General features: G+C 51.0%; 1 protein-coding gene across 1 annotated transcript; it reads right to left on the minus strand.

Moving 5' to 3' along the window:
* Positions 1 to 1398: 1398 nt before the first annotated feature.
* Positions 1399 to 24653, minus strand: TOP1MT (DNA topoisomerase I mitochondrial). Its single transcript, XM_068933507.1, has 21 exons — positions 24571 to 24653; positions 23669 to 23794; positions 23260 to 23359; positions 23009 to 23082; positions 22450 to 22543; positions 19776 to 19834; positions 17400 to 17472; positions 16259 to 17283; positions 14450 to 14565; positions 12360 to 12481; positions 11827 to 11949; positions 11102 to 11289; positions 10163 to 10307; positions 8847 to 8990; positions 8147 to 8332; positions 7399 to 7467; positions 6188 to 6302; positions 5586 to 5713; positions 4744 to 4838; positions 3652 to 3801; positions 1399 to 3260 (listed from the first exon to the last, which is right to left on the minus strand). The coding sequence occupies exons 2-21, from the start codon at positions 23728 to 23730 to the stop codon at positions 3158 to 3160; spliced, it is 3171 nt and encodes a 1056-aa protein (XP_068789608.1). The 5' UTR covers positions 23731 to 23794; positions 24571 to 24653; the 3' UTR covers positions 1399 to 3157.
* Between the last annotated feature and the right edge of the window lie 605 nt (positions 24654 to 25258).

The following is a 25258-nucleotide window of genomic DNA, read 5'->3' on the forward strand; positions in this document are numbered from 1 at the left end:
GAACTGACACCAGCAGGTCTTTGCAGCCCTTAGTCTCAGAGCACCTGCACGCGGCCAAGGACCACTTCACCCTTACACAAAGCCTGTCGGCCAGCCCAGCCCTCCTTGCTGGCTCCAGCGCAAGAGGGAAACACAGGGTGTCCAGCAACATTAGCCCATCTCTTTTTACCATTGTGTGGCCTCAATTTTGCTTCAGCCATAGCCTTTAGGAAAGGTGCAAGAAGCACAGACATGAGACAGGGGAGCTGCCGAGGAAAGCAGAGCCCCGTTAACACTGCCGATAGAGGCAGCACAGCCAGCGTCTGCTTTGTGGAGCCCACCATCCCAGCAAAGGCTCTCAGTTACTCTTTGTGGCTTTGCTCCGGACGCCGCAGAGCAGCAAGGTGAAGCTTCCCCATCTCTGTCTGGCTCCATACGCTGCTCACGAGTTTGAAACCCCGTCGCTTCAAGAGGGTTCACAAATAAGCGGAAGGAAAAGCAAAAGTGAGAACTGCGGTGGAGACCAACAGAACACGTGGGACAGCAATTACCCAGCCTTTGGGCATGGCTAAGCTCGCAACAGGTCTGCAGCCAGCTGCCCCAGGCAGGGGATTGCAGCGCTGACGGGAACTTGCTGCAGGAGAGGCCAAGGAACAAGTTATGTGATTTCCCTCCAAGGCTACAGCAGGACTTGCTTTCTGAGTGACTTTTCCACTGCTTGCTCACCAGCAGTGCAAACACCTGCAGCTGTTCTTACCAGTGCCACTCTCCTTTCTCTCACATAAAGCTTGTGTGACTTTTTTCCTCTAGAAAATACTCAAATATAAATACATATATACATACACACACACACACACACACTGGTTCAATGCAAACATCCAGAAAGGCTCTACTCCCTTGCATCTTGCTCCTTTATCTGCTCCTGGCAATGGTTCCCTGGGGAAAAAGAGGATCTGTGTTTCTCTGGGGGCTCTGAACGAATTATTGACTTCTCCCCTTAGTCAGGATGCCACAGTTACCAGTGAATATTCATCTTAAGCAGTTTCTCCTTCTACAAGTCAGATAGCTCTGGAGGACAACAGCATCAGGCTGCATGTAGCAGGGCAGGCAGAAAAATATTTGTGATGCGCTGGGACCAAATTGTTTCCCCTGGGTTCACAGGGCCGAGCCCAACACAGGTGTCAGGGCATAGTTGGCAGCTCCTGCCGGTCGTTTTTACAGCTGATAACCAGTCTAGCCTTGGCAGAGGGGCCAGCGTAAGAGAGAGAAAAAAAATTACCTTTCACTTTTGCCAACAATGAAAGTAATTCTGATCCACACTTTAGGATTCAGTTGCCTTAATATACCCGACATGAGCTTTTGGGGCTTGGAGAGAAAGTCCAGTTATCACAGCATCATAAGCTGCCCCATCTCAGCCAAGTTGGAGAGCCAGCGTGTGCATGCTCAAAAACCACCACCGATATGAGATAAAACTGTGTTGGCCTCATCCATGCATTTTCTCTCGTGTTTGTCATGGCTCAGTCAGCACACAGCAGTTAAATTTTGGTGGCTCAATTTTGCATACAGGCCCTTAAGGACCTTGGGGACCAACCACGAATGTGTTTGAGATCTGTGGGCAGGCTCTTTGCTTGAAGGCAAAGGATTTCCTATCCAGCTTAAATCCCTGCAGACAACTGTATACACACAGGTCCTTGTTATAGGCACACTGCCCCCCATCTCAGACCTCTGCACCTTGGCTCTCATCACAGCAGCATCTTGGGCGAGTTGCAAAAAGCCTCCAAACTCCGGTCACCAATATTCAGGAAAATCATTTCCAGCTTTAATGAAACATGTTTCAAGGATCTGACTTTCAACTGAAATACCAGTAATTTAAATAATGTGAACACAAGAACAAACAGCTGTAAACAAACACACTGGAGACTCTGAACGCTTTGGACTACAGCAACCTGAACACCAGCCCTGAGATGCAAGAAGGCTTTGCTGCCAATGCAACAGCTTACTTAACGCTCAAAGACTTGCTGTTGCATAAGCTGACTGCTGCCAGGTACATGCAGATCTCACCGTTTCTACTGAGAAACGGCCAATTGCACAGCAAGCGTCATCATTTTATGCTATCCTTCCCTATGCTAATGCTCTGTGCCCAGCAGCGGGCATTTCCCAGTGAAACGGGACCATGGAGAGATGCACGCTTGGTGACGAAGCTGTCATCCCACGTAGTCACAGCGACAGCAAAATTGGTACTGCTAGCTGCTTCCCAGCACTCCCACATCCCTCTGTAGTCCATTCCAGCCCCGCAGCCAGCATCATCCTTTTCCTTTTCCAGTGTGAAATCGATGGCTGCAGCATATATTTCTACCGGTGCCATTCTACAGCTACAGGGAGCTGAGCCCACAGAAATACGTGGGGGAAAAATATGGACCCAAATGAGACCTTCTCTCCCAGATCAAGGCTACACCGCATACAGGTGATTCAAGTACTCTTTGCTCACAGCAAGGTGATTTTCAGCCCTCCATTCATAAAACCAGCTTTCTCGGACAGAGCTTCTCCTACTGCAATGACATCGCCTCCCTGGCAGAAAACTTTTATACTTTGATTATGTTTGTAAAAATTGTGCGATTTTCTCCCCTTTTGAAAGTGAAAGGGCACAAAATACCCTGTAATGTAAAACCCTGAGGATCTCCCTTCTCCCAATGCATCCATGACCCAGGCCCAGGCCTTATACTGCAGCTGCCTCTTTTAGCGCTGTCATTGCTTAACGTTTCCCGTCAGGCTAATTCCGAGTCTTAAAAAGGCAGCGCATCTTCAATACAGAGAGGAGATGGGATTAGACCATTTTATCTTATTTATCTGCACAATTAAGACCCTCAATCAATCTTCTTCCCAGACTCTGGAAGAAGAGGAGGAGAAAGAGATCCAAAGCACTTGGCAGTTCTAACTGGAGAGGAGTTAAAAGTTCATGTTAAAGTGACCGCAGTCAGGAAAAGTGTCACAAGTTAGCGATACTTGTTTCGACTGGAAACCACGTGTTTTTCTTTTCATACAAAAATAGCACAAAATACCTGTATCAAATTGTTCCACTAGACTTTCCCCCACCCCTCATCCCTGCAACGACTGCTGCAGCATGTAAAAAGCTTCCAACAGCACCAAAAGAGCATGAGGTAACAGGAAAGGCATTTTCTTAGAATTCAAAGTCTTCGTCAGTCATGTCGATTGCCCAGGCAAACTTCTCTCTCTGCGTCTTGTTGTAGATCTTCTCGATAGGCACGCCAAACTTCTTGCACCTGCACAGGAGCACAACGCAGTGGAGGGACGTCACATGTTGCTGTGCTACCCACCCCCAAGCTCCCTAATAAATTACCTGTGCCTCGCCACTGTTGACACCAAAGATGTCCAAACTGACCCTCCTTGTCCTAAACCTCGAAAGGCTATCTGCTGCAAATAGTAATTTGCAGCAAGGGAAGCTTCAGCTTTAGACTTTGATCACCTTCCCCCAAACACCTCCAGAGCCTGGATGGGTTTCTCTAACCAGCTTGTGACAAAGTCTATTCTGTTCTGTCAAAGGCACAGTGCTCTGGAGCATGCTTGCTCCCCCACGAGCAGGGCTAGGTGATCTGTCTACAGACAAGGACGTCTCTAGAGGAGCATCTGCCTCAGAGCATACCCAAGACCTACCAGGCTATGGTAATCCTGGGGTCCAGGTAATTCAGCTTGGACGTGCCCAGAGCGATCTGCTTGTTCTCCTCCTTGTCCGTGGCCTGGACTTCCAGCTTGGCCAGCTGCTCTTCTAGTCTCTCCAACAACTTCTTCTTCTTCTGCACATTGCTGAGGGCGGAAGAGCAACACAGACAACATGTCAAAGGTGAAAAGAAGAGCAGAGGTGAAACAGAGCATTTCTCCTGGCCTGCTGCTGCCTGGGACCATAATCAGAAGCTAACAAGCTTCGGCTCAGAACAGTCTCTGCACTCACGCTAAGTCCTGCAGGACTGAGTCTAGAGACGTTTCTAAAATGGTAAGTGGAAGATGCTATTAGTACTAGCCTACTTCTCAAGCGCTTTCACTTGATGAGATAGGACAATTTTTTTAACCCGCATCATTAGCGCCAAAGTCAGATAAACACAAAAGCCCACAGCAACGGAGACCGTCTCTTCAAATCCAGGCTTCCTGAGCAACCAGTATCTCTGCCAACCTTCTCTGCATTTCACCAACACAGGACATGAGCAGAAAGCAAGAAACCTCACAGCAGAACACATAAAATACAAGCCTCATTTCTCTCTTCCCACTGCCTCCTGTCTCTGGGCACTGAGTCACATCTGGGCTCAGAGAGAGGGAGCAAATTTTCACAGGCATCATGCAACAGTTGCTGCAGACATCAGATATGCCACGATCCAACACTGTCCCCCTCATGGAAACATGTGCCAGGGCCAGTCTGTGTATTTGCAGCTCTGACACTGGGCCACGCATCCTTTACATCACTGCATTTGTAGGGTAGGTCCAAGCCAGTACCTCTGGGCTGAAGAGTGAGATTTCAGAGATGTGGCCTAGCACAAAGAAACTCTCCACAAGGAGCTCTTTGCAATCTTGTTCTTGCAGGGAACCATCAAGACCTCCACCTATCTGCCTGGGACAGGAAGCGCCCAGTACCCAAGCATGGGTGTTTCCGTTCTGATGAGCCACATATAGGGTGTTGGACCTGACTATACCACCCACAGGCCTCAGACACATAAGTGCCTCTGCAAATGAGGCTTATAAGCAAGAGCCACTTACGCCTCTGCTTTGGCATCATTTTTGTCTTTGAGTTCATCTTCAGCTTTCTTCAGCTCTAGCTGGGCTTCCTCCAGCTGTTGCTTCTTGGCATCAATCTGCAAAGACAAATACTAGTGATGCTTCTGTCCTCCATGGAGGAAATTTCAGTTGCTTCCCCTTCTCGCTTTCCTTTGTTACATTGCTCCTCAATTTCTCATCAGGCCTTCCCCCAGCCCCAGTGTCCAGCACCTGAAGCACCTGCTGGAACTCAAGCATTTCTTGGCATCTTGCAAAATACCCTCAAAGCACTGATGCCAAGAACACTTGCAGCTCTGGCCTGTTATTCTTGAGCAACAGCTCGCGATGGACTGCTTTGAGAGTGCTAGAGTGGCTAGAGGCACTGCAAACCCCAAGTTCATCAACAGAGTAGGAATGGAAGAGCTCAGAACACTTAAAAATAATAGTGTGAGGTATTTCCAGAGCAGACCTGCTAAATTTCACCTGGTCGTGTGAACACTCATACAAGAGCACCCAAGCTCCTGGTCCTGGATTCAACCGTATTTGAACTGCGTCATCCCAAAAGGCACCCAGCTTGGTCTCAATACACCAAGTGAGGAAGAACTCTCTGTGCCAAACATGCTTTATCCTCTGTTCAATCTTCCCCACCTCCCTTTCAGTTCCTGGGTTGATGCTGTCCCTGCACTGGTTAACAAGAGCCTCTAGTTCTGGTTCACTCCCCACCACTCTTGATCAACGTTATCTCTTTAGGCATTAGATTATTAACCCTTCCTCTCCCCGCTCAAAGAAACAGATCTACAAGTGGGATCAGTCTAGGGGGAGTCTCAGAGTTTAATCTGCATCACCTTGGTCTGGAGGATTTGCATTGACTTCTCAAAGGTTTTCGGTGTGGACCTCTGGTGGTTGCATAGGATGGCCACGGCTCTGTTTGCTCGGTTGTAGGAGAGGAGCTTTCCTGCAACGTTGTCTTCAGCTGGAAATAAACTAAAGCATCACTATTTGACTTCTCTCTGGGATCCCAGGAAGGGAGAACAGACTAAAACAGTCGTTGGCCTTCCTCATCCTTTCCCCAACCAGCAGAGCCAGTTTCTCAAGAGAAGGCAAAGGACATTGAGAAACCATTTTGGGAACTACTGAATTGTGCCTCATTGCTCTTTTAGCAGAGGAAGGCAAAAACAATGCAACCAACCATACAAGGAACAGAAAAAATATTCCCATCTTGGCTATCAGTTAGTGGGACTATCGCAGACTGGGTAACTTGATTTCTCACTTAGGACAGTTCACAAAATGCTACAGGCCCCTAGTTAAGTTACATATCACTTTGAATATGGTATGCTATCTGCTGTGGAGGAGCAGGTGTTTCTGTGGACCTCGAGGCAAAGAACAGAAATCTCTGAGCCCACTGCTTCTCATGAGACAGTCTGTGATACTGTAAACATTGCCTTACAATTAGTGAGTGCTTTGAGCTGTTCCTGCAGGGTGATGGAGGCATTGTAGGTCCTGAACACCTTGGCAGTCAAACCGTTCATTAAATACTGAAGATGTCTGTTCAGGATTGATGTCTGGAAGAAGGAGGATGAGACAAAGATGGAAAAAAGGTAAGGAACACAACAAGCAGAAGACAGGATAACAAAGCACACGCTTTTCAGACCTTCAAACAAGCAAGTATAGGCATAAAGACCCTGTAGCTTGCAGATCTACCTAAGGTAGATGAGGGTCAGGCCCTCGTCTACCATAAATTGGCACATACTCCACCAAAATTCATGCAGAACCTCTCTGAAAGTCAACAGCTTCTGCTCATCTATGCCCAAGAGTACGTCTTGCATCCAATGCCACATCTCACATATCACACCCAATACTTTTGCTTTACATAGTCCGTGGGGCTTCAGTCAGATCAGAGATAGAAGATGCTAAAACCAAAATCATTTAGGCTTTAGGGGAAGCCTTAGTTTTTACCAAGATCGACCCTTTTAGAGAAAGCCCGTGTAACTAGAGAGGAGTAGCTTCTGCAGAGGAAAGACGGGCAAGTGGCTTTATAAGGGATGTAGGCAGATAGGTGACATTATAGGGGATGGGGGCATCACCCCCGACCCACGCGAGGGAGGAAGAGGAAGCAAGTCTTTGCAAGGGGGGTGACTCACAAGGAAGGAGGAAAGGCTGTGTCACATCTCTCCAGTGGTCTCATACTTGATGCAGCCTCTCACACTTCTGCTGAGCCACAGAGAGGCGCAAAAGCGTCAAAGTCTGAGGTTTGACACCTCCAACAATACCCCAGATAACATGTGGCTGGGCAGGCAGGGGAGATAGATGAGATAAAAGGGGGAACGAGTAGAAAGCCCTCTCCTCAGCAGTTACACGGGTTACTCTCAGGTACGGGCAGGCAGCTAAGCCTGGATTCAGGAAAACAAGAGATGCTGTCAGCAAGAGTATTGAAAAAATATCACAGCATCCCACAAGAGGTTCAAGTAGCAGCACCAGCCGCTCTGGAAGAGTTAAAAATCAGGGTGACAGATGACAAGGATGCAACACCACTACAGCCTGCAGGCTCTCTACCAAGGAGAAACAGGGAACCCACAGGCTGGACTGGGGTGTCACAAGGCCATTTACACCCCTCCAGGCTGTCAACACTGTTTCAAGGGCAGAGAGGCTACGACTCACGTTGAGCCTGTCAAAGAGGTCATCTCCCGGGTCCTTGTTCTTCATGAAAAGCTGCAGGTTCTTGAAGACCTAGGAGAAAAGGAATGCCCAGTTCAGGAACAAAGAGCAAGTCTCTCCCAGATGCTTCCTTCTCTTCTCTGTTCCCAAGGCCTCATCCCAACAGATTTTGATTCAGACTACTCTGTCATGGAATATGCATCATACCATACTGCTGGTCCGCTCCACGCAAAGAGCTTCTACTGGGACCTCAAGTCAACAGTGGTGTCATGATCTCAGTTTTCTCCACCACTGTTACCCCCGGCATTGCAGTTTCCCTACAAACAGCCTTAAGGTTATCTATCCCATGCGCAAAAAGAAAAGCACTGGGTAAGCTTCTAGTCCTAAATCCCCACCAGTCAACTGAGGATGCCCCAGCAGAAGACAGGGCTTTTCTCTCACGGTTTCTGCTGCCACATTGCTTGTGTATCTCACATTAAAAGATTCATGGGCTAAAATAAACACCCTTGAGACCCATACCCTAAATTTTCCCCCCCGTGCCAGCCTCAGCATACGTGCACTGCTCCTTGTCACCCATCATCCTTGCATCTCAGGCACATGCTCTCATCACAAGATTAATACACAGGAGATATCTTCACCATGTGTCAGATGCAGACTGGGGACTGACAGACTAGGGAGTGAACCAAGCCACCCAGTTAACCCTGCATCACTTTACTGCACCCACCGTTGCCTCCATCTCTGCCCTACTCACCAGCTTCTCCACCGACACTTTGTTGTAGTAGCGGATCGAGTCTTTCCCGAGGAAGTCGAATTCCACTACATGCTCCTGCCCATCCAGCTTGGGATGCAGCTTGATGTGCTCAACACGCAGGGAGCAGCAGCCAACCGTGTCCGCCGTCTCCCCTTCTTCCTTCTCATTGCCAGCTCGTAGGGCCAGCTAGAAGGGCACACAGGAGATGCATCTGAGACGTCCACCCCAAACCTGTCTATGGTAATCTATGGTTACTAAGTGGGCCATGAAGGGACCGTCAAGCAGGACACTAGGAAAAAAAGCTTTCTCAGGACAATGCCACACTGAATAGGCTGCTGGGGCCCCACTGCAAACCAAATGGGAACTGGCGCCAGCAGCAGGTTACCCTTGCTCCGAGAAGCCCTGAACTCTAGCCTCCGAATAGAATTGTCTAGCTCTCCAGTGGGGACTTTACCATCACTGAAAGATATGAGTTCTGGGAGAGGCCGGGGATCTGTACAACCCACACATTGCCAAAACCAGCAGCCTCACACAATGATCAGCAGAAAGCTAGAGTCACCATGATCCATGGCCTTGGAGCAACCCCAGCTAGTACTGCCAGTGGACACCAAGAAAAACACAGAGGGGAGAGATACGATAAGCTAAGCCCCAACCCCAATGGGGACAAGGGGTCTGGGGGCCAGGGTGAGGCGATAGGTACCTTATCGATGAAGTAGAGGGCCACTGCTCTTTGCCGCTTCTTCATCTCCTTGGACTTCCAGTCGGCTTGGTACTGAGCACGGATTTTGTGGACAACATCTTTTAAGCGCCGGGCTACCTCATACTTCTGCCAGTCCTTCTCCCCCTGTGAAGGAAAGCAGAGACATTTCCATCTAGCACCCCATCTTCTGTCCATCCCCTCAAGCTAGACCCTGTCCTGAGGACACAACCTCCAGGGTCTAAATATTGCTCAATAACCACTGTTTGTTTGTTTTAATCAATGAACTGGAAACATTAGAGCAGAAAAGGCTCAGCTGGGGTTTCTATGCCCTCTGCTGGCTGCTCCAGACCCAGGCTCGCCACTGCATCTGAAGTGCTCTTGATCTGGAGGTGCCCTCCAACTGCTCAGGCAGAGCGCACAGCAAGCAAGCAACCAAGTGCTCCAGTGCTGTACGGCCACAATCATTGCTGCTCGGACACCACTGGCACAGACCAATGCAATGTGCTTTGTGCAACCACTTCCACATGGTTCCCAACTTTCATCTGGCCTTGGGAGTGAAAAGGAAGAAGTTGCACATAACATGAGCAGAGGCTGGACCACAGAGCAAGTACGGGCCAGCAGATCCCAACTTTTGGGATAAAATTAACGATTCCTCAGCAGGATCTGAGCTGGGAATAGTCTCTCCATATCGATGCAGATGCCATGCTAGGCATGCCAGAACATCTGGTTTCCCCAGTCCCAGCCCCGGGGCATCAACCTCCTGGTACACCTAGCAGGATCTGCTGTCCAAGCAGTCAGGTTTTTTTGCCTGCCTCCTCTGACACTGTGTTGCATCCCTACTTGCTTTGAGGACTGGAAACAGCTTTAAATCACTTTCTCCTCCCCACTGTGTTCACACGCTTCAATTCAAGCAGCACTAAAGTCAGCACTTCCACCTCCTCCTGCCCAGTTTGCTGGCCTGAACAAACCCACCCCCATGGGCTCTAAGTCTCCCACAGACCCTCTCAGCTCCTGCCCAGCTTTTAGCTGCCTTCCCCAAATGCAGGTGAGCAGTGGGGCACAGGTTTGACAGCAGGGATTTGTCACCAGGAACAGGTTTGATGCTTAAAGTGGTCATTTCTGCCTTACTCTTCCCTACCAAGGGCATCCCAATTAATCTACGAGTCTTCCCCCACCCCATCTTTTTTTTTTTCTTTTAAAAAAAAATATATATATTTTTTGTCAACTGGGCACATCTCTGCTTTACCCTGATTTTTCCACCTGGCAAAAGGTCAGTGTCTCAAAATGGTGCTGCTGAACAGCAGCATCACTCTGACCTTTAGCTTGGAGCTGGGGTTCAGCATGATATATTTCAAGGAGTTCTGGATGTTTTCAGTCCATGAGGCCAGCCAGGTGACCGTGTTGTCAAAGCGCACCTCCTTCCACTTGTGGCCCGCTGGCGGCTCAGGGATCTTGGAGTCCCTGTGGGCAAGAACAAGGTTACAGCCCTGAGCCTCCTCCCACATCAGGCACAGCGGCACTAAGCACTGGAGAGGCCACAGAGGGAGAAGAAATAGGTCAGCAGCTCAAATGCTTCTTCGCTGTGGGCAAAGCTCCAGAAATTCCAGCATTACTTACAGGAAAAATAGACTTCCCCTCAAATTATTCCCCAACACAATCAGGTCTTTACACTTTAGATGCTAAGAACAACTGAGAAGTTGCTAGGCTGATGGGGAGTGAGGACATGCTTTGAAATAAGACCACAAGATCTTCTTTCAAGATCTTAAGATCAATCCAACTTACATACTGAAAGGTAGAAAAACGCTCCCAACTTATTGCTACTTTTGCTCCCTGCAGTGAGGAACCTGATACTTCTGGCCAGCACGAGGGACTTGTAAAGTGAGGAGGAATGCCTCATTTTGAAGGAGAGCACAGGAGAAGGACACACTGTCATCCTTTCTTCAGGGGCCATAGGACCACTGCAGTATTTGCAGTTGATGTCTGGCAAAAGGTGCCAGCACTGATAAGCTGTTGAATGGCCTCCCCAGCTACTGCACATCCACAGAGAAACTAAAGCCAGACCTGACTGCAAAGGAGGTATCCAGAAAAGGAGGTGACAGAGGAGCGCTCAGGTGAATTTAAGTGTCAGGGACTGCAAAGGAGTGATTGCAGGAGACGGACAGCAAAATCCCACAGCAACTCTGGACACAGGATATGTACCATTGACCCGTCCCAAACCTGGCCCCACAAGCTCAGCTCTCCCCACAGCAACTCACTTGCTGCAGTTGATGACCACATCTTCAGGCATGATCCTTTTCTTCAGCATGCCCATTTTGGGGTGGTCACCACGGCCACGAAACAGCCCCGGCGGCTCGGTTTTGAAGTTGCCTATTTTCTCCCGGTGCCCATCAAGGATGCAGTACCCATACTCCTCCTGGATCTTATCCGCCTCCTCTTTCAGCTTCTGAAACGAGCACCATCCCACCGTCATCCCACAGGACAGAGCCAAAACCCCATGACTCGTGCCTGACACCCTCCATTCCCAAGGGGAAGCAAGCCAGGAAAGGTAGAGCTTTGAAGAGCTAAAAATAGAGTTTAGCATGGACCTAAGCCCACTCTCAACACATGGCTCATCTCCAGTCACTTCACAAATCCTCAGGCCAGCACCATGATATTGTGCCAGCCTCGGAGATCAAGGGAGCAGAGCCTGGGTGCCACCAGCACCTTAGCAAGGAGCAACGTCCTCTGAGCAGGACCCCAAACCATGGTCCAAGGATGACTGGTAGCCTGCAAAGCCAGGAAATGCACAGCATCTGCAGATAAGCTTGAGGAAGAGCAGTGCGATGGAGAGATGGGAGCTGGTTCAAAGGCCAAAGAGCTCCCAAGCTAGGGCATAACCCACCAGGAAGGGAGGCAGTGAAACTCCTGGCCTAGAAGAATGGAAACACCTTAACTGGGCCCCAAATGTATCAGCCAGCCCCAGACATCACAGAAACCTCACCTGCTTCTCCTCTTTCGAGAGAGCTTTCCGTGCCTCACTTTTATCCACAAAGTACTTGTGGATCTCCTTGAAGTCACACTTGTCCAGGTGTCTGATTATTTTCCGCTCCTTTGGGGTCATTTCCTGAGCAAGAGAGATCAGAGGGGCTGGGTAAAGCAAAGAGGCAAAATGGAGATGTCGAGCGCTAGCTAGCAAAATTAATTCTTCAGAGGGACGCAAGTGAGTACACACTTCCCAACACGCTCATGGGGCTGCTTGCAAGACCCAGCGCCTGCTTTCTTGGGTAGTATCAATAAACCTAAGGTTGACACTAAGTGCCAGTGCAAAACACTCAAGGATGCTGCAGACAGCAAGCCCTCACCCAAACCCAAAAGGACCAAGGAAAGAAAAAGCTAAGCCACAGAAAAAGCATCACCTCCCTCTCGCATCACTCCCATCCACCGCATCCCCTGATCTGCCTAGGAATCCTGCTTTTAACACTGGGGGTTTAACACTGAAGACTGGCAACAAGCAAGCCCCCATAGGGAAGATACCTTCCTCCAGTCATTGAAGAAGTTGTTCTGGAAAATCTCCTTGGTTGTATACTCATGATCTAGCATTTTTGCATAGAAGGTGGCAACTTCCTCGGTGGCCAAGCTCAGCTTCAGAGGTTTACCTAGGAAGAGAGGCAATGCATTAGCACGGGTTACACAGATAGCCCAGCCCTGAGCGGTCTTTGGCGAGTCTCTGCACTCACGGTGCAAAAACGGGGACCTGGCACCACGCACGGCCTTGCTAGCAGATCAATACCTCAAGCATGCGGCACAGCTGGACTGCTGCCACAGTCGATCACATGCTTCATTTTCTTTCCCAGGCAAGTGAAAATCCTGATTTATGTTAAGGTCACTGAGCCATGGGGTTTCAGCAGCTGCCATATGAGGACAAGTCCCAAACTTGTGGTCACAGTGTTCTTCACTGGTGACACAGGACAACATGGAAAGGCTCACTTTCCAACCTTCATCACTTCCACCCCTCCAGGTACAGGACTGTGCTGAAGCAGCCAGGATACCCCTTGGAGATGTTTCTTTTCAAAACATTTTCCATGTGACGAGGTGATCGTAGGAAGCTCAAAGAATAAACTTGTCTAATGGCAACAGATCTAAGAGCCTCCTGTGGTTGTTTACTGGGTCTTGGATCACATCTCGGAGGCGGCAAAGCCACCGCCTCTCTGAAGCAATGAAGTCCATGTGAGTGGTGTATTTCCCCATCATTTCACAGGAATATCTCGGCTCCTCCTGGGAAACGGATACTTTCTAAAAATAAATTTCCTAAGCAAGCTGCAGGAAAAGCACTTCATAGAGCTCCAAGGGACAGTTCAATTCTGCTTGTGCCAGAAGCTCCAATTTTGGGGATTCCCGACCTCCAGCTGAGTTGCCGGACATGGTGGGTCACAGCTTCATAGCAGACCTGTGCAAGCCCATGCCCCTAGCAACCTACGTGCTTCAGATCAGACACGCTCCCTTGCTCAAGGCTGTTGCGCAGGCACAAACATGTTTTCATCCAGGAACCACTACACTTCTCAGCAAATGAGCTAACATCACCCAAGACCCTGGGACAAAGTTTCCCAGTGCAGAGGTATGCAACCCACTGTATCCCTGTACCAAGGGCCAGGTGTGCCTCCAACTGCTCGAGGTCCAGGATACAGGGATGCGCAGCCCCATACGAAACCACAGACAGCTGCAGGGCCCTACTCAGAGAGCCAAAAAACCCAAAAGCAAAATTAAAAAAACTGACAGCCCCATCGATGTCCCAGCAGCGCCCTCTGGTGACACTAGCGTTGCTTGACAAGTCTTTTCCCCAAATTGTTACTTCTATCCCCCCCCTCACCCCCCGGTAAAAAAGAAACACACAGAATGGGAACCATCTGGGTTTTCATGAGCTCCAATAGTTCCCAAGGGCTGAGGAGGACCAAGACCCCATGGGAAATGGAGCCACTGTCTCATCCCACCTCCACTACCCTTTGGCTGAGCCCTAGGGTCCTTCCTTGCCTCCTTCCTGCAATCTAACAAAAAACAGCTCAGGGCTGGAGCTGGGAGAAGACAAGAGCCTGGCACTCGCAGTGGGAAATCCTAGGGTGACAGAAGAGGCCTGGATCCATCCTGGATCCATTCAGCCCCTTACTGATGCACTGAGTCGCTGTAAGGCATCAGCTTCACAACGGAGAGTGGACGGTGCACGAGGACCTCGAGCAACAGCATCAAGACTGGTTGCTTCCCCTGGGGAAACTCAGGGCAGCAGCTGAGCTGCAGTCCCAGATCCTTGCACGGTTGCAGGACGGCACCTCCAACTCCGGGCAAAGCTGCTGTGACACACGCGTGAGCCCTTACTTTACCTTGGGATGCTCTGCGCAGGGGGGACGCACAAGGCACACACGTCCACAAGCATCGTGGGCTCATTAGCGCTAAATAACTCTCCGTAACTCAGCGCGGGCCAAACCCCTTGGCCTCAGCTCGGCATTCAGTGATAAAAAGGGATATGTTGGCTCTCTACTTGGGTGAGGGATCGTTTCCCCCGAGAGAAGTGCCACCTCTTACTCCACCTGCCTCCAGACAACCGTCCCCCTCTCTGGCCAACACAGACTTACCGTCGTAATAAAATTGGACATCATCGGGCAGCGGCTCATAGAGGGGGGCAAAGTAGGGGCCTTTGTGCTCCAGCTGCTTCCACTTTACCCCATCTCCTGTCTTCTCCTCTTCCCACCTGGGACAGAGACATACAGGAGCTGTGAGAGAGCATCCTCAACCCGCCATGGACTGCACATCTGGATAGCAGGAAGGGATTTTCTCTCCAGGTCACCTCCAGGAAGATGCTCAGCAAGCAGAGAGGGGGCTGCAAGGGCTGAAATCCATCCTCTTCCTCCCTAGCCTTGTTTTTTCAATGGGCACGAAAGAGGCCACGTGCCTACGCTGGAGGGGAAGGCTCACATCACGCCACGCTTGCGGCCAGGAGACTTGCCACCGCCCTATCCAGCTTATGCCTGCAATCCTAATGCTGACAGACCCACACCGTTGCACTCAGCAGAGCAACTAAGATATTTTAAAATTACTGCGAGATTTAACTATAAAGTTAGGACATCAACAAAAAAAACCACACCCTGCATAGTAGCAAAATAACATTAAAAAGATAATTAAGGTCAGGGAAACTGAGGCAGAAGACATCTGTGATAGCAATGTTTTATGGCAGCGGTGCATCAGGACAGAAAGGAGATTTGCCCCACGTGGCTCAGAGCCATCTGAGAAAGCACAAGGAGAAATCACAGCGGGCACCATCCCGTTAACCCCAGCCTTACCCAGGAAGCTGGGAATTTCTGGAGGAAGCACAGCACAATTTCCCCCTGGGGAAAGAAAATCTCAGAATTTCTGCCCTAGCGACGCCCCGGAAGTCTTTCAAGCCTGTCTCCTCCCTACAGGAAGGGGAGGCAGAATAAATAAATCGCCCCAAGAAAAGCATAGTCATAAAACCAAGGCGATTTGAGGGGCGTTGCAAGGCACCGCCACGGCTCCGGCGCTTTTCCCAGCCACGGGCAATCATCGGCCTCGGTGGCCCCGGGGCCACACTCACCTGTCCCAGGGCCCGTTCGCGGCTGCAGGCGCTGAGCGGACCCGGAGGCGCGCGGCAGTCCACAGGCTGCGGAGCCAGGCGCCGTGGGCTCCCCGCTCCAGCAGCGGGGCCACGCGCTTGTACATGCCACCGGCCGGTGGGTGGAGGCCGGTGCTGCCCTCAGAGCATCACGGCCAAGGGCTGCAGCAACCCCGCCGAGCATCCCCGCTACCCGGAGCGCCACGGCATTTCCAGCGCGTTGAACGCCAAAAAGCAAGCGCTGTCCAAGCGGTTCAGGTTGTGGGACTCCCTCCGCACCGGAAAAGCGGAGCCTTCTGGGAAATGTAGTCCCAGACACGTTTTTGGGTTAAAAAACAACAAACCAACCAAGCCAAACCAACCAAGCCAAACCAACCAAGCCAAACCAACCAAGCCAAACCAACCAAGCCAAACCAACCAAGCCAAACCAACCAAGCCAAACCAACCAAGCCAAACCAACCAAGCCAAACCGGTACAACGGGATTGCTAAGAGAAAGGCAGCATCTTCCCATTCTGGAAACTGCCCTGGGCAACACGAGAGCGGTCAGCACATAGAGACAGCATCTATTGGCCCCAGTGGGATGCCCTTTCCTGAAGCGCTCATCCCGAAAAGCCTTGCCTGTAGCATGCAAAAAGCACTGTAAAAATCCGTCTCCCTCTCGTATGCAAGAAAATGCAACAGGGTCAATTAAAAAAAAACAAATTTTTTTTCCCCCAGAGTTTTACCAGCAGATAAGAAATAAAACTAAAATTCCAGCTGCGCTGGAGTTAAACCTGCCCAGAGGCCAAAAGCTGCAGCATGCAGGACACTTACCATTTCCATTTGTTTTCTGTCTCTTCTTTCTTTTTTTCTTTCTCTTTTTCCTCCTTTTTAGGTTTCTTGCTGTTCTTCTCTTCTCCCTCTTCCTTGGATTTCCTTTTCCGGGTTTTCTCCGGGGTCTTCACCTCCTTGCTCTTCTTCCCCTTCTCTTTTGTTTCCTCCTTTGGCTTTTTCTCCTTGGCTCTCTGCTTTTTGTCCTTCTGCAGCACTTCTCTTGTCTCCACATCGCCCTCCTCCTTCATCTCTTGCCCAAGCTCCATGATTGTTCCCTGTCCTTCATCCCCTTGCTCATCCTCCTCCTCCTGCTTGACTCTCTTTTCATCTTCGCTTTCCTTCCCTCTCCCAGCTCTCCTCTCACTCCCTTCTGGTCCACCTCCCACTTGTTCCGCCTGTTCCTCTTCTGCCCTTTCTACTTCTCGCTCCGCTCCTGAAATTTTTTCCTTTTTAATTTTTTTCCTTCCTGACTTTTCCTCCCGCTCCTCGCTCTTCCCCCGCTCTGATTTCGCCTTTTTGCTCTTCTTCGCCTTCGCCTTCTCCGGCCTTTTCTTCCCCCGGCTCGGCCCTGCCTGTTCCCCATTTCCAGCCCCGTCCCGCTCCCCCCATCTGTCCTCATCCCCTTTCTCCTCGTCCCCTCTCCCAGTCCTTTCCCCATCGCTCCTTCCCGGGATGGGGCTGACACTCCTGGTTGCCCTCCCGGCTTTTCCCTGCTCCGTTCTCCCGTTCCTTCCCTCACCAGCACCCTGCTCCTCTCCTCGTGTCCCCAGGTCCCCTTCCTCCAACTCATCCTCCTCATTGGTGTCTTTTCTCATCTCTCGCCGCTTCCTTCTCTCTTGCTTCTTGTCTCCATTTCCTCCCCGTTTCCTCTTCAGGTCTCGGGCACCCAGCCCCGCTCTCCTCTCCTCCGTGTCCAGACCCGCTTCGCCCGCAACGACCTCCCCCAAGTCCTCCGGCTCTCCGCAGATGGATGCTGCCTCATCGTTAACGCCGTCCCGTCCCATCTCCCGCTGCCTCGACACCTTCTGAAACAGCAAAAAATGAAGAAAGATTTAAGTCCAAAGAGCTCATGCACGAAGGAGGCGGGTGACGGAAACACACCACCACCACGGCCATCAAAAACCGCTGGGAAGTTTCCTACCCCAACTCTGATCTCAGGTGCCCGGATCCTCCTTCCTGCCACAGTTCCTGCTCTCCGGGGCTTGCGCTCTGACCTGCAACAAACGGCACAGCTGCTTTTAACCGCATTTGCAAGCATCGGCCTCCACCTCATGCAGGAGCCCAAAATGCAAAATATCAACGTCAAAAGTATCAATATCGGTATTTTGGGATGCCTCCCAAGCGCGCCCATGTTTCCCTTCCCACGCAGCAGCATCCCGGCTGCTGCGGCTGATGGAGATATCCCAAAGTGGCAGAGACCTGACCCAGTCGCCACAGCAACGGGATGGCTATGGATGATGAGATAACGAAGTTCAAACGAGCAGGACCATGAGGTCTCAAGACCAAATGGGGGATGCACCAAAGAAGCCTCCTTGGGAATTCCCCTCGCTTGGAGAAGGGGACAGGTTGGTAGGGATTGGACTGTGGTCCAAAAGTGCAGCTCCACGCTCCGGGCAGGGCCCTGCCTGCTCCATCCCCTGGCACCGAGCTGGAGAGGAAGCCAATGGGATGCAGAAGAGAAGAAGAAGGGAGGAGGCAAAGCTTGGGGACAGCACAGGCTGAAAAGCGTCGTAACAGCATGGACAAACAAATGCAATCAAGGAAAAATAAAAATTAAAGAAAAACAGTATTTAAAAGAAAAAAAGTGAAGAGAAATCACTACTTCAGGCTAGGAGATCCTTAACTCTGCCTGCACAGTAACAAGAAAGGTGAAAGCTTGGCAATGGCTTTCCAGCTCTCATTGAAGAACTGCTAAACATCCACTGGAAAAAGCAAGGAAAAGACGACAGCCTGTTCCTGGCAATGAGCTGCTGGACGAGGAGCAACCAGGTCTATTGTCTTCAATAGCAGCAACAGGGGTGAGGAAATCAGGAGCATTTTCCCAGTCGGCCAAGAGGACAGGTGAATTTTTGGGAGCTCCGTCTGTGGCATGTGCAGCATTGTAAAGCACAAAGCTGCTCCTCCAAAAATCCCTTTCTCACAGAGCTTCTCCAAGCTGGAGAAGGAGTTGGGAACCTCACTTTGGGGTTGGCCATGCTGCAAAAAGGCAAACTGAAAGACCAGCAAGGGAGCAGCAAGAGCATCCTACATCAAGGTAGGGCCAGCCAATACCTCTACAGGGTCAAGGCCACAGTGACCCCTTGCTAATGGCTTTTCAGGAGATACAGGGTAAATAGGGCTGCGTGTGAAGCAATTGCCATCCAGAGGAGGAAGAACTGGAAAAAACAAAGCAAACTCCTTCCCCCTTCCCCCCAAAAAAAATCATTCACGTCAAGTATTAGCAACCTTTCCAGAAACCACAGAAGAAATCACACAGGGTCACAAGCCCTGCTGCCTGGACCAGGCACCGAACACCCTGCCAGAGCCAGAGGAGGATTTCCAAGGTGCCAGTTCTGAAATATCGCCAGCTCACTCAATGCCTCCGCAGGCCTGGAAGAGGAGCCCGAGACCAGCTCGGTTTCTCACCCAAAGCAGGGTTGGTCACAGCTTGCTTTTAGCCAAAGCATCCCAGAGATAGGATTTCCGCAAGAGCAAGAAATTGCGGATTTTGAGTCTCTTTCTAAAAGATGACAGAGGCTGTAGCTGAATTGCCAGGTGATGGGACTTTAGTGCCATGCAGGGCTCAGGACAACCCCAAAAGGAGGCTTTATTTAAATTACAAAAAAAAAAAAAAATCCCTAAATCGCCCTTCTGTGTCCCACCAGGCTCCTCTGTGGGTGAGGCTCAGCATTTAGCAAAATGCAGGCCATCGTAACACGGCTTTGTGGTCAAATAAATCACCGGGCACTACTCACTTTCCCACAGCCCTGCCCCTGGGTCTGCGGTTTCCTTCCCCCAGAGAGCTTTGCTGCTCCAGCTGTGGGAGCAGCGTCAGCGTGGGGGAAGTAACACAAGGGAAACCACCAAGTCCGGGGGTTGGATGGCTTTTTTTCTGCATAATTAAAGCAAGCGTTACACAATTTTCCAAACTCATTAGGGTAAATAGCCCAGCGCACTCTGCAAAACATGCTCAGGTCCCCCAGTTTCATCAGGCCCCCAGGAACGAGCAGGGTGCTAATGAATTCGTGACTCAGATGGCCGAGTCCTGCAATGTTTCGGGATCGGCTCCTTCCCCAGAAGGTCTTATTAGAGGCCTCTCGCCGGACATGAAAGCCCCCGACTCGGAGACGCAGAGAGGATTAGCCTGCTTACGAATTTAGTTTGGTATCTTTGCCCAGATCTGACACGCAGCAAGAAAGAGAAACTCCCGGTTCCCAGGCTTTGGGGAGCTGGTTGTCCCCTGTGGTGCTTCCCCACCGCTGCATTTGCAGCATCACTGAAAGCATGTAGACCTGGCAAAGCAGCTCAACGAACTTACCTTGAGGTGCCCTCCTGCTCCGGAGCTGGCCCTCGGCAGAGGATGGGTTCGGGCTGCTCCTGCAAGAGACGGACGGCAGCGTCGGATCACTCCTGCCCAGAGCTGTCAGAAACACTGGCGCAGGTGCCCTCGATGGTGGCACTACCCTCCCCTTCCTCACCCAGGGGAATGGATGGAAACCAGGGGCAGCAAGCCCAGAACAACCACCCAAAATTGGCCAGGCTTTTCAAAGGATAGGGGCAGCTCGGACATTTTTCCAAGGTTGGGAAGCGTATTGCTTGCCTCTACCAATACTAAAAAGGTACTTCTTGGAGCCAGAACGTGGAAACTATCCCCGCTCCAATTAACCACTCGTTAGATGCAATGCTGCTATCAGGGACACCCGATGCAAGGACCCATCCAAGATGCAAGAAGGGACAGGGGGGCTCCAGAATGAAAATCCCTCAAGTCACAGTTCTTTTGCATTAGTGACAGCTTCACCCTTTGCAGATTAAATGACATTTGTAGCAGATGGTGAGAGAGGTGGAGAGCAAAGCGACCGGGCTGGCAGAAGCAGAAATACAAGAAGGGGAAACAGCAGGGAAAGAAGAGGATGCCCAGAGAGGTAGTGGAGTCTCCTTCGCTGGAGATATTCAAAACCCGTCTGGATGTGATCCTGGGCAACATGCTCTAGAGGACCCTGCTTGAGCAGGGGGGTTGGACTAGATGATCTCCAGAGGTCCCTTCCAACCTGAACGATTCTGTGATAACCCAAGAGATGGGAGAGGTGCAGAAGTGGAAAAAACAAACAGATATGAAAGCTGGGGACAAGAGGTAGAATAACAGAAAATGAGCTCAGGTGGGACTGGGCTCAAAGCCAACAGCTGACCCACAAAGGCAGCTGGAAACATTATTGTGTTGTTGGTACCCTTGTTTTAAAAGCTGAAATCGGTCTCTTTTTCTGCTGGTGCTGAGGTCTGCACAAAGCCGCCAAACAAAACACAAGGATATGTCTCGCCGTGCAGCGGCCTGAAATCAGTCCCAGTTTTAGCCAACACTTGCCAAGCGTCGAGTCTTTCGTTACCAATTCTGGCTCCCCGAGTTTGCCTTTCCAAGGCTTTAAAGGGCGGCCAAAACCACACAGGGATTTCTTTCTGCTGAGAAACAGTTGTGTTAACTCATTAAGGGGGGGTGGGGGGGAAAACCCTGAGTTAATTAAAGGTTGGTTAGGGCAATATATACTTTCGGTCCCTGGGAATACGCCTGCTCTTGAATTCACAATCCTTCAGCCGCTGTCAAAAATCAGACTGGTAAATTCGGGAGGGTGCTGAGCAGCAGCCAGCCATGATCTTTCAAAGAAGTCCTGCATGTAAATGCCTGGTATTTGCAATGGGAAGAGCAGCAATACCAGGACACCAGCTGGGAGGCTGTGGCTCAGCTCTTGGCCCTTGCAGAGCTGCAGCCATTGATCCAGGAGAGATCTCAGATATTTCAGACAAGTTTGCAAAAGGGACAACGGCTCAAGGGAAAAGCAAACGCCAAACATCTCCAAAGCAGCAAAGTGTTCAGCAAGGGCCCTGCTATGGGGAAGTTACCCCTCGGATGGACCTCTTTGTCCTGCCGGCCGATATGTAAAGTCCCGCTGGCTTCCCTGGTGGGGGGGGGGGGGGGGGTCCTCGCAGGGATGGGGCTCCACCTGCACTGAAGCCACTGCCCAAATCACAGCCGCTATCAGCTCTGCAGGGCAAATCCTTCCTTGGCTGCCTGCCCTGGTCAGGAAACACAACCCCAGACAGACTAACTGCAATGTGGCTGAGGCTATCTCATCTGTGGATTAACCCTACGCCCCCAGCCCTGTTGGTTTTACATGCCGGATGGCCAAGTGCGGTATGTTATCGTGGCTGATTCCCCAGCCGTTCTGCATTGCCCGCATTATCACACTCTCCACCATCACCCCAACGGCCGCAGAACCCAAATGTCTCAGAAAGCAATGAGTCACCAGCATCCTGGTGCTCCCCTTTAGGGCTGCCTCTCACTCTTGGTTCAATGCTCAAAATGACTAATTCAGCCCCAACGCCATGCACATTTGCTAGCAGGGCACATGAGCTCGGGGTAATTTGCTCTTTAACAAGTGAAGCAAACTTCCTGCTTAAACGCAGTGTGGTCACAGGACAGATGTGAAAACCCTATCTGCTGAGGGGAACTTTATTTATATCATATCTGTGCTGAAACTGGCACAGATCCATTCGTCTGACCCTGAAATTTTCTGTACATGGCCACCTTCTCTGTTCCAAGTCCATCCCATGGATGCTGCAAACCACTCCAGTTCAATCCAGACACTGCAGTAACCAACATGGCAAAAGGAGATTTGGCACAAGTTTTTAGGAAGCAGCTTTATTATTTGCAAGGTCTTCCCAAAGCACATTTTTCAACCTGGGCTAGGAAGCATTATGAGGATCTTCCAGCCTTCTGGAAGTCAGGACCAGACTCAAGTGCACTTTAATGGTCTTCTAAGCTCCTTGCAAGGTCTGTTCCTGCCACTCTGCGCCTACTTAGATTTAATTCAAGGTGTTCAAAAGAACCCTTTTAGGGGTTCATACCCAACCACAAGGTATAGGGTACCGTCCCCACAGCTCCCTCGAAAGTAAACTACACGAGTGCTCCCTAATCCTTTAGCATAGACACCACCACATACCAGTCCGGACACAGCTTCCTCTTTCTCTTTGATCCCATCACGCAGACTCGAGCTAGGACCTTTGTCTTCTGCAGCCTCTTGCTTTAGAGAGCTTCTTAGCAAAAAAGGAGATGGAGAGAGAACGCAAGTTTTTTCTGATAAAAAACTGCTTTGACAATTAAAGCAGCTCAAGGAGAACGGAGCTGTCTCCTCTCTCCAGGCAGCACCTCGGATCTCTAGCATCTTTTCTGGAGAAGGACATCTCACACATCTCCTTGGGACCCCATTCCCACTGAGAAGTTGCATTGACTGGGACAGAGGAGGAAAAGACATCTGTCAGTCAAAGTAGGGCAACCCCACCCCATTCTGCACAAAAGCGTGGGACATCTTCCACTCTTCGACACAAGCACTGGAAGAGAGATCTGGAGTCATCCTCGGCTCCCAGGGGAAGACTCCTGCAGGGCATCCCCAGAGAGGCAGATTTCCCTGCGCCGGGCTGGCTCTGCCCGAGGGCTCCCATCTCCTCCCTCGCTGCTGCTTCCTGCCCCGCGCCTGGTAAGGCCGTCGTGGGAAAAATTACCTGCTGATGATGTTTTCCTGCAGTGGCTTCTCCTTGACTTTAGGTGTTTTCTTCTTCCCTTTTAACACAGGGGGCTGCACTCGGGCCAGAGCAGGGAAACAGTTTTAAAGGGAAGCAAGTTTGCACCGCAGGTCAGACGCACGCAGGGCACAAACCTCAGCACGCTCACGCCTGGTGGGGCTGGCTTAAGGGTCACCCCAAAGCCCAGGGGACCCACGCATGGGGAGGGTAGCCAGTACGGTACCTCCTACCTGATCCATGCCCAGAGTTTCCTCCTGCTCCTTCTTCACGGCCTTTCCTCTGGGCATCTTCGGCACATCCTGTCCCTTCTCCGACTCACTCTTGCGTTTCCTGGGCAAAGAGCAAAGTCACCCCAGCACCACCACAACCGACCAGCATCTCCCAGCTCTCCGTCTGGTGGCAAACTTGCAGGTAATGCCAAGATAAGCTAGGTTACGAAACCACACTGCCAAACCCTTATGTCTGGCAGCACCAAAAAAGCACTTGGAGCATCTACACCAGGGATCTTGTGGCTACCTATTTTAGGGATGAGCTGCCCTACAGGCACATTACGCAGTCATTTCCAGTGCAGTAACACAAAGCCAGAGGGCCCCAAACCCCCCTGCCCACATCCCGCTCATGAGAGCTAGCGGTGCCCACCGGCTGACGCTGTTCTTTGTCTTCACCGACACCTTCACGCCGCTTGCCCTCGAGATCCCCATGGCTCTTTCAGCCACTTGCTCTTCGTGATCAGACGCAGGGTTAATTCAGCATCCCTGAGGACAACTGCAAGCAACACATGGCCGTTAGCGCTGATGTTTCACTCTCGGGGACAGCTCTGCCCGGGGTTTGCTCCAGGCTTGATCCTGGAGACTGCAACTCTGTGTAGGGAGATCATGCTGCTACCAGCCGTGCTCAGCTCCAAGCTGCTGCCACAGCAGTGAAAATAAAGTCGCTCACAAAACAAAAGGGCCCCCTGTCAAAGAGCACGCAAATCCCATGGCTCCCGAACATGGACCTCCTTACAGGCCGATGGGGGACTCATGCCAGGGTTAACTTGCACCCTCAGAGCAACAGCCAGAAAGCCACCATAGCAGAAAATAATAAAACACAAGGAAGAAGCAAGAGCAAAATTGAGAATTTAACTCCCCTCAAAGGCAGACAGCTAGGCCACCATCTCCCAGCTATTGCTTCTTCTCTCCTCTCACCTCCTTCCCAGGGCTGGGGGCTTAAACCCCTCATCCTCCAAGGTACACACAGAGCAGCTAGACCCCCCCCCAGATCACTGCCCTTGCCTGGAAACTTGAGGCTGTAGAGGATGCAAGCAGTACAGCTACCCCCTGAAACAACACCTAGGTGGTCCCTATCTGCAAAGGACAAATGAGATCTTCACCCTCCTAGCAAAATCAGGAATTTTCAAGGATAAAAGCACAAGCCACAAAGCAAAAGGAGAGACACCACAAACTTTTCAGAGAATAGGAAACAGACTGAACACCTTCATGCCTTACCGGCCTTTCCAGAGCCATAAGTGCTTGCAGCTGCTGGCTGGCCCCCACACTCACCTGGTGCAGGCTGACATGCTCCCTCAATGCTGCTCAAGAGCAGAGAAGACCTCCCAAACCTCCACAACTGCCTCCCTAAGGGCAATGCCCCCTTGCAGGGAGCATATTTCAAGACTCCCTTGGCCCTGATTGGAGGCCCCCAGCCCAAGATGCATCCTGGGAAATGAAGTTTTAGCCTGAAAGATGACTTTTAGGAGACCTGGTGGCTAGTATCTCTTCTGTAAGCGGAGTTGCTGGGTGGAAAGCACTTTGCACCACTCAGGTGGAGGTTTGGGGCCTCCAAAGAGGAGCTGTTGCATGGCTCTAAAGAGCCACGGTGCAAACAGCTCGAGGAATTCCCCGAAAGGGGAAACCCTGGGGTTAGGTGATTAAATTGCTCGCAAAAGCCTGACTTTCTCAGCTGCTTCTTACCCACCACCAGCCTCATCCTTGCACTTGGGGGACAGTCTCTGAGCCCAGCAGATCTTGCAGGCTGCTGCTTGCTGCTGCATGTTGCTCTTGCACTAAGGCATTTGCACCATCCTGCTACCCTCTCCTCCAGCCCACTCATGCGGGGGAGTCTATTGCTCGCACCTGCCTGTGTTTGCCATCAGATACCTCCTAGCAGCTGAGGAGGAGGCTCAAAACGGCTCTTTCCATCCTCAGGCAGTGCTCTCAAGACAACATGTGGGGCTGCAAGCATGGCAGC

This window comes from Struthio camelus, chromosome 2 (genome assembly GCF_040807025.1).
Source record: "Struthio camelus isolate bStrCam1 chromosome 2, bStrCam1.hap1, whole genome shotgun sequence".
Classification (NCBI taxonomy): Eukaryota; Metazoa; Chordata; class Aves; order Struthioniformes; family Struthionidae; genus Struthio; species Struthio camelus.

What these genes read in the sequence shown, in the direction of transcription:
- TOP1MT (XM_068933507.1), bottom strand. Translation starts at nt 23,730, where the DNA reads ATGGGGATCTCGAGGGCAAGCGGCGTGAAGGTGTCGGTGAAGACAAAG. An exon ending in ACCCCAGCTCCAAGCTAAAG is followed by an intron (nt 8,991 to 10,162) that starts GTCAGAGTGATG and finishes TTTCCTTCACAG; the next exon opens with GGGGAGAAGGACTGGCAGAA. An exon ending in AATGATGCCAAAGCAGAGGC is followed by an intron (nt 3,802 to 4,743) that starts GTAAGTGGCTCT and finishes TTCCGCCCTCAG; the next exon opens with CAATGTGCAGAAGAAGAAGA.